This window comes from Cololabis saira, chromosome 11, assembly GCF_033807715.1.
Source record: "Cololabis saira isolate AMF1-May2022 chromosome 11, fColSai1.1, whole genome shotgun sequence".
Lineage (NCBI taxonomy): Eukaryota > Metazoa > Chordata > Actinopteri > Beloniformes > Belonidae > Cololabis > Cololabis saira.
In genome coordinates, this window is record NC_084597.1 from 34,756,704 (window position 1) to 34,771,569 (window position 14,866).

Genomic DNA, 14,866 nt, shown 5'->3' on the forward strand with positions numbered 1-14,866 from the left:
GTGGCGTCATGGTGATCTAATGGTCAAAGAAACGAGCTTCTGACTGCTAGTACAGTGAGTCCTTTGAACGGCAGTCATTGGGGGGTTTTGTGCTTTGCCAGCAAAAAATCTATAATGTGTCTGCAAAGTTGTTGTCCTGCAGTAGTGGCTCAGTAATCCGGGTGCTGAGATTTCATGTTTTCAAATTTTTGAGGTCCTTGTTTTTCTGTTGCTTTTGTTATTGCTTTAGAACAGCTTGTCCTTGTAAGGTTTTACATGAAACCCCAAACCTCATTAATTCTGACTAATTTCCAAACTTTACACACCTCTTTCAGTTCGGTACCACCCTGCTTCTGTTTTGCATCTGTTGCTTTGTGTTATATTGCGTCCTCTGTTGCATTTATAGTCCCTGCAGCCATGCAGACCCAAGGCTATGAACTCACTCAGTCTGTTCTCTTCTTGCCAATATGGTTCAGGAAACCAAAAGCCCCGATGGTGCAAGTTCACAGCATGACCACTGCTAAACTTTTGGAGTATAAAATAACTGGTTACTGTTTATCAAAATTAAAATGTGATGATTTTTATTTTCACGCAGTAATACCTTTTCCTTCATAGATATGAAGATGTAGCTTCTACATCATTGCAGAATGACGTTGCTTTATTCATACTGCTAAGTGAAAACCACTCCGCTCAGCATGATCACGTTAACGTGCCACATAGTGCAGCGTGACAACGACCACTTTGGAAACAGGACACTTTGTGCTGCAAATGCACTTCATAGAATGTCTTGCATACTGGTGATCTTCATTACCATGTAGCTCGCCAACATTTAAGTGATTATGCTTTGGCATTTCTGGCGAGCCCACGTGACTGAATACTACTGCCGTGGCACATTGCATTATTGGATACGGTATAAGAGTTAGACAAGTCAGTTAAGTCACACCCTGGAAATTTTATCGCAAGTCATACGTCATACATACGGCAGATTGTGTAAATTGTTTGCATACTGCATACTAGCAAACTTAGTATTCAGAAGTAGGATAATTTGAAACCCATATTTCACATTGTTGATTGAATCACTTTTGTTGAGGAGTGGAGTTAAGCCATCTGTCTGCTGACTTCAATGCAGGAAACCACTTAAATTTTTCACTTTATTTCACTTTTCACCTCAACAAACAAACAAATCAGTCGTGTGTCTTCAACATGTGGACATATGATGTGTTTTTCCCTGAGACTGCACAGATACATGGTAATTCAAATTAAAAATCATTTCAAAAAAGATTTTCTTTTACAATAATTCTTTATAGTTTTTCCAGCAATAGTCATGCAATACATTACATTATGAAATTATTCCTTGGGGTAATATATTTCAATGCTAGTGAGCCGATAATTACCACGCTGGATTCAAACTGTCCACACAAAGAAATAATGCCGGTAATGCAACATAAATGTTTTAATTTTGTCACATATATCACGGGTCACTCCTCCCTGAACTACAGCGGCATCAGCGCTGGCTTGAGTTACGGCTAATGCCAGCATCCAGCATCTCCTATTTCTGCTAATTCCCATTCAAAAGCTTTTTAGGGTGGCACAGTTACAGGAAACAATGTGCACACCACAAATGTTTATTAAAAAATTAACCAACAACACATACTATATGTGTGTGGGTTTTTTCCCAACAATACGTTGGATGAGCATTTGGATTTGCATTGTACAGAGAGTAAATTAGATAAAGAAAAGTAAAAGAAAATGAGTGAGGGCTGTGACGTGGAAGAAAAGTTGTTGTAGGCAGGTGCAACATCCTTTTCTGAATTTCATTTTCTCAAATTTTGTGGTGCATCTGAACTTTATTTGACAGTGAGACAGGAAATAGGTGGAGAGAAAAAAGAGGAGTCACATAGCAAAGAGCCACAAACCAGAACTAGACCGGGTACTGATGGTATACTGGAATAGTAAGGTTGTGGTTGTTTGTGTGATCTGTGCTTAATCTATCAGAGGATCAATACCACAAGAAACATGGGTTTTAACATCTAAATACTTGTATCTTGTTCTATTGGCATTTGTGTGCATAAACATTTTCTTACCTAATATCTGACATTTTTTACACTCCACAGTTCCAACTCTCACTCGTCTGGCCCCACACAAAATACATTTCCTGTGATCACTATCTATAATCCATGCACACTCTGAAAGTATTAAGTGTAGATGTTTGAGCAGGGATAAGAGTGAGAGCCAACATGAACAACTGATGCTGCTACGGTGGTTGGATTCACATGGACAGATGCAGCCATTGTGAGTGATTAGAAAAGCTGCTTTGTGCTCCGTAATTTGTTGCGACACTAAAACGCAAGGAAAACAGGTGAAATTGCGAGCTACATGCCCGGCGTACTTCCACGCTGACAGCGGATTGGCGACGTACTTGGCCCGTGGGCTGCTCACATTGGTTCTGCTCTCATATTGCCAGGAAACATGCATGCCCTGGAGCGGCAACACTGATGCTGTGTGTACGTGGGAGGCACATTCGAGAGCATTACTCCGTGTCCCTCTGAAATCTACACATTAGAATTGGCGAGTCCAAGGAGAAAACATTAGTTAGTAATACTCTGAATTTTAATCACATGTTGTGCCATCTGGTTACATGTGGTGGGGAATAGTATGGTTTGCCGCTCCACAATGTCTGACAACCACAAACAGCACAAAGAGCTTAGACATAATCAGCACATTCACAGAAGACCCTTCATGAGCCAACAACTGACGCGTGCATGAGCAAAGGTCACGGTTAATTACACCAGGCTGTATGCTCATTGAAGATTCATGAATAAGATATCTCTTTCTGTTCTTCCTGGATATCTCAAGTGGTAAGATCAATGTCATTACGCAATTTATTCCCCTCAAAATATTGAGGGTCATGGATGGATGGATGGATGGATGGATGGATGGATGGATGGATGGATGGATGGATGGATGGATGGATGGATGGATGGATGGATGGATGGATGGATGGATGGATGGATGGATGGATGGATGGATGGATGGATGGATGGATGGATGGATGGATGGATGGATGGATGGATGGATGGATGGATGGATGGATGGATGGATGGATGGATGGATGGATGGATGGATGGATGGATGGATGGATGGATGGATGGATGGATGGATGGATGGATGGATGGATGGATGGATGGATGGATGGATGGATGGATGGATAGATAGATAGATAGATAGATAGATAGATAGATAGATAGATAGATAGATAGATAGATAGATAGATAGATAGATAGATAGATAGATAGATAGATAGATAGATAGATAGATAGATAGATAGATAGATAGATAGATAGATAGATAGATAGATAGATAGATAGATAGATAGATAGATAGATAGATAGATAGATAGATAGATAGATAGATAGATAGATGCATCCTCTTTTTGTACTTTTACTGTATTTAGCTAGTCTTGGACAATTCAGATTCAGATTCAGATTCAGATGACTTTATTAATCCCTTTGGGAGGTTCCCTCGGGGAAAATGACATCTCCATTCACACACAAGAATGCTAACCTATTTTGCCAACTAATGTTACCTGGACTAGCTGATCCCAAGCTAACTGACCGTGGCTCTTGCAGTCTGTCAGAACCGAGTCCCAGTGGAGGTCAAGGTTAGTCAGTCCAAAAGGCTCGGCCCAACCTGAAACATAGCTGTATCACCTGCTGTCTAACATGCAGCCAACAAGCTGGAGGCCATCAACCGGTTAGTCCGGTGGTGAGGCAGCCGCGAGCTGCTTAGCTAAGATTCAGCATCGTACTCATGCAGTCGAACCCAGAGTCGGCCGTGGCAGTCTGTTAGTACAGTTAACAGCCCAACAAAACATAATATATCTTTAAAACAAGAATGAATAACCTGGTTTAGGTCTTTATTAACAGATAAGAAATGATGTTGTGGAAGTACAAAGCACTGATGACAGGTAGTCATTAACCACAGCCCACTGTGCAAAAGTGTATGTATTAATTTTCCTGACATACTGGATGTTATTTACAAGTTTGATTATATGTTTCTTATCTCCAAGGTCAGGTTATTGGATTCCAGTTCCATACAGCGTCATTTTCAAAATCATCATGCTTTTTTCTAAGGATCACGTTATGTAACTTATAAACCCTCTCAGGTCATCAAGTGAAGGGAAAATCAGGCTCCATGTTGAGTAAATGTGTGATTATTTGGCTGTTGAGAACAATCTTCCTCTATCGAGCCCATTTCTAATGAAACATTGAGTCTTCATGTCATGAAATATCTGTCAGTTACAACCAGAAAACAACCAGGGCCACTTATTGAATTTCAAATCTGCACTGCACTGTGTTTGTTGTTCAGTGTTGGATCTCTATCAGTCAGGGATGAAAGTAGGCCCAAACTGTGGTTCTGGTAAAAGATTACTGTTGAGGACGAGAGAACTGTGGCCTCTCTGAAGAACAAGTTCAAAACCAGTCAAAGCAGTACTTTCAAAAAAGGAACAGATCTGCTAACATTTTGACAAAATACACACCATCTTCTCTTCGTCTTCTATTTGTTAAAAGCTTTCCGAAATATGTCTGAATTTTTTTTATGTCTTGACCTTTTCAGTAAAACTCTATAAAAAGTGCTACTTCTAAAGAAGAGTTAGCATTTACTTCTACAGGGGTGAAGATAGTTTCAGGTTTGATAATTGACAGTCATTCAGAATCAATGTACAAAAAGATAAACAACACATGAAGTAACAGTGTAAAACAGAAAAAGCCCTCAAACACAATATAAAGAGGTATGCCACATTTGTCTGGGCCAAAGAAGAAATCCTGCAAAGAAGTTGATCCTCCAGAGTGAATGAGTGCCAAATATCCAGCCTGAAAGTGGCTTCACTGTGGCACAAACTCTAATCCACGTACAGTAGCATTTTCATCATTATCAACCACCACCTAATGGTATAAAGTTTTGAACAGCACTTGCTTTTCACTTGTTTCAGGTTTCTAAATTAGCTTTTAATTTTCTGTTTTCAATTGCTCAGTAGACCTAACTCAAACTAGCCCGACCATTCAAGTTGTGTTTCCATCTTACATTACTGCTAGACATAGTGGTCATTGACTTCTCTGTAGAGTTTTTCTTTCGACATGCGATGCTGAGACAAATGGTTGTGGTATTTCTGTCCAGAAATCACTTCTACTTACACCCATGCTATCAGCCCATTACGTGCCACAACACGTTAATTTGTGTTTGATGTTCTTGTTTCACAAGTTTCTTCAACATCACGTTGGACTCATTTCTGTGTTTGTTGGAAGAACTCAGAAATATATACCGTATTTTCTGGACTATAAGCCGCACCTGTATATAAGCCGCATCCGCTCTATTTAAAAAAAAAGATATGCAATCCGCAAATATTTATGTTAGATTAGACATTTACTACATGTACAGAAGGATTTTGAACTGTAAATGATGTACATGTTTGTACCTAAATAGACCCTTTCCTAACAGTGTCTTTTAACACGGCAGCAACTTTGCTGATTAAAACGGGACAGAACAAAGAGAAAATAACCAGTATTTATTTATCTATTTATCTGTTTGAAATCTGCTTGTACCTACTTCTATCTGCTAAAGAAGAAGTAGCGTATTCTACTTTGCATTTATTTTGTCTTAGTTTTTATTCTAATTCCGGTTAGAGCGCCCCGAGCGGTGGAAGAAAAATCCACAGAATAGCTGCACCTTTGTATAAGCCGCATGGTTCAAAACCTATGAAAAAAGTAGCGGCTTATAGTCCAGAAAATACGGTAGTATATATTATTCAAATGGCTATGTATTGTCTTTTATGTAAACACAAACAGAAATTAAAGCTACAAGCAGCGATGAACGGGCCCTCGCGCATGCAATTTGCACCAATTATGGTCAAGGACTCAAAACCGAGTCCGATGATACAACCCACATGTCTTTATGTCAAACCATTTAAAAGTTATGGCAGAAAATAGGAACTATCACATATGGACCAATCAGAAGAAGGGACGGGGCTAATTTGCACCAATTATGTTCAAGGACTCAAAACCGAGTCCGATGACACCACCCACGAGTCTCTATATCAAACCATTCAAATGTTATGGCAGAAAGTAGGAACTATCAAATATAGACCAATCAGATGAAGAGGGGGTGCGCTTTTTGGTGTCTATCGTCACCACGGTAACGCTTTTGACTGAGAAAAGTAATGCCCATCGTCGAAGGATGGAGACGCACATTTTGATGTATAACACACCTGGGTGCACGTTACGGCCGCATTAACGGCCGAAGGAATGGCATAAATTGCGCCAAAATTACACGATTAATTCAAAATGGCCGACTTCCTGTTCGGTTTCGGCCATGGCGCCAAGAGACTTTTCTTTAAGTAGCGACATGATACAGGTGTGTACCGATTTTCCTGCATGTATGTCAAACCGTATTGTGGGGCTTGAGGCACAAAGTTTTCTAGGGGGCGCTGTTGAGCCATTAGCCATTGTGTGCAAAATTTGGTGACTTTTGGGGCACGTTTAAAGGGGCAAAAAGGCCCTCATTTCGTCGGAAAAATTAAAACCAGAAACATTTCCTACAGATACAATAGGGCCCTAAAAAACCCTCTAAATTGTGGGGGGGTTTTCCCATGTAAGAGTTAATGTGAACGGAGCCAATCTTCTGCCCCATTGTTCTTGATTAATCTCAGAGGTTTACGTGACTGTGGGAGACTCCATGTGTTTGCATACTGTATCTGCCTGTGTTTATGCACATGTGCAAGTGTGCAACTAACTTTGTATTTTCTTTTTTTCCCAGCTTTCTGAGAAACAAGTGGATGGAGGACAACAGGCAGCAGGGGAGCAACTATTATCGTCTGACCAGATGATGGGAGAAACTGGATAAGGAATGTTTGTGGGATTTACTTTTTTGTCACGCAGCAAAGGCCGAACACATTTTGGCATATCCGTGAGAAGCACATAATCAAAACCAAGAACTTAATTTGCAGTGTTGCTGACAACTTTAGGATCACTTCTGGCTGAATTTAGCTAGGGTATTTCAAAACTGAAAAGAAGGAATACATATATATATATATATATATTAGGCAGGTCCAAGACTTGTAGAAGTTAGTATCTCTTAAGTGATTCAAAATGACCTCACTCAGAAAGTCCAGATGATTTCTGGACCATAACAAATCACACCCTTGCTCAGAAGACCCGGTTTACCAGTAATACTCTGGCTTCACTGAAGATAAATTAATTTAATTTCCCCAGAAACTTTAAATAGTATTTATTTCCAGGCCAATGCTTAACACTGTTAAACTGACTTAAATATAGTCAAATGATAAACTTATGGATTTTTTTTACTCTGAATGAAAAAGATAACAAGAGACTCCCCCGCCCCCAAAAAATAAAAAAACAAAAACAATCAAAAAACAGACTATCTGCATTGATTAATAAATCTTTTTCTTAAGTATTGCTTTTTTAAGAACAAAAGCATACTATATTTAGTGCCCTGACAAGGTCCTGAAAAGCCTGTCTTTGATTTCCTCAGTTAGCCCCATTAAATATAACTAGCATGATCATGGGGACATGCCCCAAATCAAGTATCTTCATGGTTTCCTTTTCGCCTTTTTAAATGTGTCTGCATCCTTATAATAGACGGTAAAATAATTTACTGTAACACCAGCATACTGGCAAAATCTACTAATTTCTACAGAGACAAATGAGTTTGAATAAATTCCAAAATCTCAATTTTCAAAGACCTAAGATTAAGCTTCATAAATGCGCAACTGGGAATAAATACGGGATGAATTTTCAAAGATCCAGAGGTCAATTAATCTGCAGCGTATAAGCAATACACCAGCAGGCTCCAATTGTTGTCCATGTGCACGCTAGGGGGAAAAAGAGGACACGGCTGTACACAGGAAACAAGGGCTCTCCAAAATATTCCTTTGATATTGTATGAACAGATGAGACAGAAATTAGAAGGGAAATAAAGAAAAGATAACCAGTATGTCATCCCGATGTTAATCAAAGTTGGGGAAGCATCATGGTGTGAAGTACTGCAGGGATGCTAAAGAAGGGGTGAGCGAAGTAGAAACACGGTGACTCAAAACACACAAGTTATCATCAAAATGACAACTGAAGAAGGGTTGTAGAAGGGTTGGGGGGAGGGTTTTCAGGTGATACTTGGCCTGAAGAGTGGTGATCAATCAAGATATCAAGAAACTTCATACAATGAAAGAAAAAAAAGCATTGCAGTGGGAAATGTTCTGCTGTTACTTGTCCTCATTACCACACAAATGTCAAATGAGAGTGAACATATTTTGGAGACTGTTTTCCCTCAGCATCATGGCCTGTTGTTCTTGTTAACGTTTGTATGTGATCCTGTTAGTCTTATTGTGTTAGTCTATTATTGATGACTAATCAATTCAAAAACTGAGTGTGGGTTTCTTTGTTAATTTAGTAGAAATCCCCATCTCTTCCAATGAAGACTCTCGTCACCATTTGAAATATATTTGCATGTATTTACTTCTAGATATTAGGATGTATGTCTGGATAACTCTGGCTATCTCTATAATAACGATCCCTGATGAGTAAATGGAAGAAGCAGGTGAATTGATGAGAGGAATATTTTTTCATATTTTTGTCCAGCTGTTACACAGTGGATTATGTCAGTGTTTTGAACACCAAACACCTGTTATGAAGTTCTACTCAACAATGAGAACCTGTACAACTGAAGATGTGCTTGAACATTGAGACTTGGTTGTTGTACAGCAGTGGTCCTGAAGATCTACTGTCCTGCATGTTTTAGAGTCTAAAACATGCAGAACAGTACAGTAGATCTTCAGGACCAGGGTTGAAGACCACTGCTCTGGTAATAGATTAAGAGAAAGATAGCAGCAAAAACAACAAATAGAGTAGAAACTTGAAATGGAATAAAGCACTGAAATATGTTTTCTCTCAGTGACTTACCATCCTGGGAAAAGTCTTATTTAGATCAACTTTCACCCAGCATGCCAGTGCAGTTAAAAGTAATCACCCCACTTAATGTACGGTAGATGAGGTATGCAACCCACAAAGAACAAACAAGGAAAAGTCATCAGATGGGACTCAAATCTGCTGTCAATTCAGGTTGAACAAGTAAAAATGAACCATGTGTCTCTGAGCAACAGAGAATACATGTCCTCCACTTTAACACGTGTGGTGGGGTAGCAAGCATGTTTTAGTGTCCGCTGCTTTGAGTTGAGTGTGCACGAACACCAACAATTGCAACAAGATGAGATAACACAGCACATTGGAGACAAATCACATGGAATCCTTTGGTATGTTTTGTCTCGGAGGAACACATCCTGCTTTCAGGGCCCAGAGATCTTTTCCCACCATTATTGCTCTGTCTCACTTAAAACAGACTGAGACGCTCTGCTACTCGACTACAGTCAGTCCAAGAGACAGAGAATGTGTTATATTTTCAAATATGTCATGGCAGCATTTTGTACACAATAAGACAAACCTTCCCTGCTGAATGATGGTAGCATGAGCAGGCACAAAAACAACTAGAGCCCGCTAAATTGCAATAAAACACTGGCCATGCAGGGACTCAACAGAACTCAATGTCTACAATTGAATCTAAAGTCATGCTCTAAAGTCTGGCAATGTCTGTGGCGATGTTGGTGAAGAGCTCTGTATAAACCTCTTGGTTCAAAAGTTATACACAAGGTGTTCAATTGGGTGGAGAACCCATGACTGCAAAGACCAGAGAAGATGATTTGTGTTGTATGGGAAAGTTTACTTAGCTGATACAGAGGCTAATAGTCCTCTTGACCAGGTTAGACTCCTGGCCTGTGACCCTTTGTCTACCAATTTTTCTCTGCCACAGTTTCCTGTAGTTTCCAGTTTCAATAGAGGTCACCAGACCCACACAATCTTAAAAAAGACGATGTGCAACAGCTTCATACACATAATCATTCACTGTCCTCCTATGCCAGATGGAATGGGTAATCGTTGTGTAACAGATCACTCTGTTGGGACTGGCATGTTTCATCATGAAATATATGCACAAGGAGTCTGAACTGTCACCTCTCTCTTTGAAAAAAGACGAGTTGCATAGATAGATAGATAGATAGATAGATAGATAGATAGATAGATAGATAGATAGATAGATAGATAGATAGATAGATAGATAGATAGATAGATAGATAGATAGATAGATAGATAGATAGATAGATAGATAGATAGATAGATAGATAGATAGATAGATAGATAGATAGATAGATAGATAGATAGATAGATAGATAGATAGATAGATAGACCATTCTTACCCAGCACAATCACCACAGTCTTCAGCAGAGACATCATTGTGTCTCGGTTGCGTCGCGGTCCAGAACTGTGCCGCGACATCCTCATGGTCCTCTGCCTCACGTAGACAAAAATGTGGGCGTAGAGCGTCACCATGACGACAAAGGTCACCAGGTTAAAGACTGCCCAGAAAATCAGGTAGGAGTTGCTGTAAAGGGGCGCCATGTTGGAGCAAGATTCAAGGCTACAGATGCAATTCCAGCCAACGCTAGGGATGGCTCCCATCACTATGGACATGGTCCAGATTATGACGATCACCACCACCACGCGACGATTGCTCATACGGGTATGGAGCTGCATGCGAAATACGGTGATGTGGCGCTCTATGGCGATGGCCAGCAGGTTGGCCACAGATGCCGTCAGACTGGTATCGATCAAGCCTTGACGCAGCAGCCATGTTGAAACAGTCAGCCGCCTCGTGTTTGGGCCCGTGTTGAACATCAAGTAGAAGTAAGCCAACCCAGCAAAGAAGTCCGCAGCTGCCAAGTTGGCCATCAGGTAGTAGATTGGGAAGTGGAATCTCCTGTTGACATAGATGGCGATCATCACCAGAAGGTTGGCGAGCATGATGAAGATGCACACGGTGATGCCCAAACCCATCACCAGCCTGCTGACAGTATTCCAGTCGGTGGCCAGGGGCTTGGCACTGCGGTTGTAGAAAAAAGCGATGGTTTCATTGTAGTAGCACTGTTCCTCTTCCATGGTGATAGTGGTGCTTACTGAAATGATAAGAAAAGGAAAACAAATCTCAGAAGCTTCTTGACATTTTTATTGAAGTTTATTGATCATTGACTGGTGTATTTGTGCAGATAATTGTGCAGATCTTATTGAGCGATGACACTCTGATTCCGTCAGAGAGGACTAAAAAACACTGATGTGAAACATGAGGGAACAGGACACAAAAGGGATCTTTATTAAACTCAAAAAGGATATGGTTCATATTAAACATTGTATTTGGTGCATTGCTACATCATAATACGATTTTACATGAATTTACACAAAATCTTTTGGTAGAAAAGAGAATAACCTCTATGTTCCCATTTGACCTATTTTTCAGCATTTCATTTAAAAATGAGTCTTTCTTCGATAAAATCCCTGCATTCTTCTTTCATAACTTTCTAAACAAAGCTAAGCTTTGGGAAGCATGCATATGTGAGGCGGTCCCGAAACATGGAAAATCTCCTTTGGATTTAGACTTTGCTTGTTTGGTATTTGTTTATGCATGCGTGTGAATGTGTGTGTGTGTGTGTGTGTGTGTGTGTGTGTGTGTGTGTGTGTGTGTGTGTGTGTGTGTGTGTGTGTGTGTGTGTGTGTGTGTGTGTGTGTGTGTGTGTGTGTGTGTGTGTGTGTGTGTGTGTGTGTGTGTGTGTGTGTGTGTGCGGTACCCAGAGCACTTTACATATGGTATGCACCTGCACCCATGAATAATTTAGGACTAACAACTTCCTAAGAAACAACTAGTCTCAAATACCTTTTTGGGACAAGTCACAGTTTGCAGCAACAGAAAAGCTGTTTGTTTGTGCCGGACTACATAAAAACATGCAATATTCAAAGTAATTGCTTAAAGCACAAAATCCTTATTTGTTCTGTGTTCTGCAGGTGTGAAGGACAAAACATGTTAAGACTTATGTGTTTCATACATAGCGTGCCATGAAAGCATGCATTCCAGATGGAGGTGAAAAACTCTGAGATTATATGTGTTGGGCAATGTGACAACAAATCCCTAACGGGGCTTAGATAAATAAATAGTAAAATGTGATGACTAGGCTTGTGACCGTTTATATAAAAGAAATTTAAAAAATCATAAAAGCCCAAGAAAAACTAAGCAAAAACAGCAGTAACTTGATTCTTAGCCTTAACTCACACACGTGCAAACAAACAATGCTCACAGGAACATGTGTTCAAGTTGGGGTTGGTGTGTGTGTGCATGTGTGTGCATGTGTGTGTGTGTGTGTGTGTGTGTGTGTGTGTGTGTGTGTGTGTGTGTGTGTGTGTGTGTGTGTGTGTGTGTGTGCGTGTGTGTGTGTGCATGTGTGTGTGTGCCATGAGCTCCAGCTCAATACAGATGCTGACTCGTCTTTCTCATTCAGCCCAGACCGGAAACAGGACCTCAAGGCAGTAGTGTGTGTGTGTGTGTGTGCGTGAGTCACAGACAAAGAGAAAGAGACGAGAGGAAGGAACTGGAAAAACCAGGGGGCATGAGGAATGACGGAACAAGTATTAGAAGTCTTAGGCCAAAGGCCAACGCTTTTGTGGAAAAGTCATCGTTTAATCGTTTTTTTTTTGTTTTTTTTCTTCTTGAAGGCTTTACTTCTTTCTGCAGCAACACAGCAAAACTTCTGCGCTGCAATGCTGAGCTGCAAACATGTAAATATAGTGCGGTTTCTTTTGCTTTTCTTCTTGGACTGACATTTAACAAAACTCCCCAAAATCTTCAAGACAATTAAGGGATACGCTTGGAAAATGAGAGTGAAGATGGCCAAAACTATTATTCATCTCACACAGCTCATGTTCTGTTCAGTGTTTACGTTTTAACCTTGCTTTTATTCCTTCGTGCTCCATTCTGTATGATTAAAATGAAGAATGTTTTGAATCTTCCTCTAAGCTGAAAGCAATGCTGCGTGAACTGGTAAACTGCCTCAGAATATTGGCAGTGCACTAAATGCTTCAATTACTGATTCAAAATGGATGTGTAATTGGCGTGGCGATGCCCCTACAGCAGGATAAAGGAAGTCAAAACTAGCGGTTTTGTCGGTTCGTTAAATGTCCAGATCCCTGACGCTGACTGATAAGGAGCATCTGCAGTTGCATTTCCTTGCAGTGCCAGTAAATTGTTATTTAATACAATGAAATATCAAAACAACATTCTATTAGCTGAATAAAATTATTGCTAATAGCAGCCCGAGTCAGATAAACTGGATGGATTTACTGACATGTCCCTAGCCAGTGATCATGATAATGGGGAAATTATTGCAATATTTTAACAGGACCGAAGCACTCTTGTTTGGGATGAATAACTTTAGTTTACTGTTGTCATGTCTCTGGTCAATACAGGTAAATGAAAGATTCCTTTATCTTACACTTTTTAAGCAAAATCTGCAGATACAGTGAAGTTAGTTAATAAATATTAACTAACTTACTAACACTGTCAAGTCCCACAATATCAGATAAAATGTGGAACGCGGTGTTGCAAATGATTCTTTGATGTTTGATGTGGCTTTTATTTGTTTGCATTAAGTTTAGCGAGGACATCATCAAATGTGCAAGTTATTTTAAGGTTTTTAACTAGCAAATATATCTAGATAAAACTGTAATCACCTATTTGAGGCAGCACAAGAAGCAGCTGGATGACAGCAGCAACACTGATGCACTATAAACCCGCAGTAACGGAGCCTCTGCCACAACTACCAAAGCAGATGAAAGCCCATCTATTCTGCTCCTTGTGGAGGGTTTATAGCCATCAAACGTCTGCAGGGAGCAGTCAGCGGGGCATTAGATGCCTGAGGCGGATCGTCAGTACTAGAAAGTGGAGGAAGTGTCAGTGGCCTCTCACTGCACATTCCCAACACTTTCATCAGACCCTTGGAGCTTGCAGTGGGAGATCCTGTCATTGTGTGTGTGTTCGTGTGTTCGTGTGTGTGCGTGCGTCTGTGTTTGTGTGCAACAGCTGGAGACTAGGTCTTGTAAAAGATTGCGCAAGACAAAAAAATGGACACAGCAAGAGGGGGAATTTAGCTCTCCGTATTGTTGCACCTGGGTGTGCACATTAAAAAATGTGAATGACTTATTTTTTGAAGAATTAGGGTGTGCGGGGGAGTGAAAAAGGGTCCTTTTATTATTGAGAGTCAGGAGTAGAGAACAAAATGGTGTGTGTAGACCCGCTCTTCATACTTGTTTGTGATGTGTGAGAGGTCTTGCCATGTGGACAGAGAGTGTTTTCAGTGTGAAACTGTGTGCCTAACAGGCTATGAAAGGACCACCCTGAAATCCATACGGGTGAGGTCATTACTCAAGCACTGACGGCAACACATCCGTATATTCATGACACATGCCCAACTGACAGAGACACACACTAATCATCTCAGTCGCTCTTTCTATTGACTACGACACAGACGTTCATATTTGTTTCATGAAGAAAATGCAGTTCTCAAAAGGGTTGAGATAGAAACTGCTAACACTCCACAACAAACATTGCAGACAACACCCCATTTTTTCTGCTCATTTGTTCCCATAATATCTGCTGAAAATAGCAGTTTCCATCTAACTGCTGAGTGTAGTGGAAGTGGACCTTTTTTGATATTGCTGAACAGCAAATATGTGATGTTTCCATCCTGCAATGAACCTGGCCAGGGTGTACACGCCTTCACCCGAGGACAGCCCGGGATAGGATCAACCCCCTCACTCACGCCTAACGCACACCTTACCTCACCTCACCTCTGTCATATCCTCACATATATGTCCTGCAGCAATCTAACATACCGGGACAACAGCAATAAATAAGACCATTATAAACCATTATAAACCATCATCTC

The 14,866-nt window shown here is 40.5% G+C and overlaps 1 protein-coding gene across 1 annotated transcript in view; it reads right to left on the bottom strand.

Moving 5' to 3' along the window:
• The window catches only part of lpar1 (lysophosphatidic acid receptor 1), a 49,949-nt gene that overhangs the window by 13,571 nt on the left and 21,512 nt on the right, over positions 1-14,866 (bottom strand). Inside the window, exon 2 of the mRNA XM_061734394.1 lies at positions 10,298-11,053. Coding sequence (XP_061590378.1) covers positions 10,298-11,036 — 739 coding nt within the window. The 5' untranslated portion in view covers positions 11,037-11,053. The remainder of the gene's footprint in view (positions 1-10,297; positions 11,054-14,866) is intronic.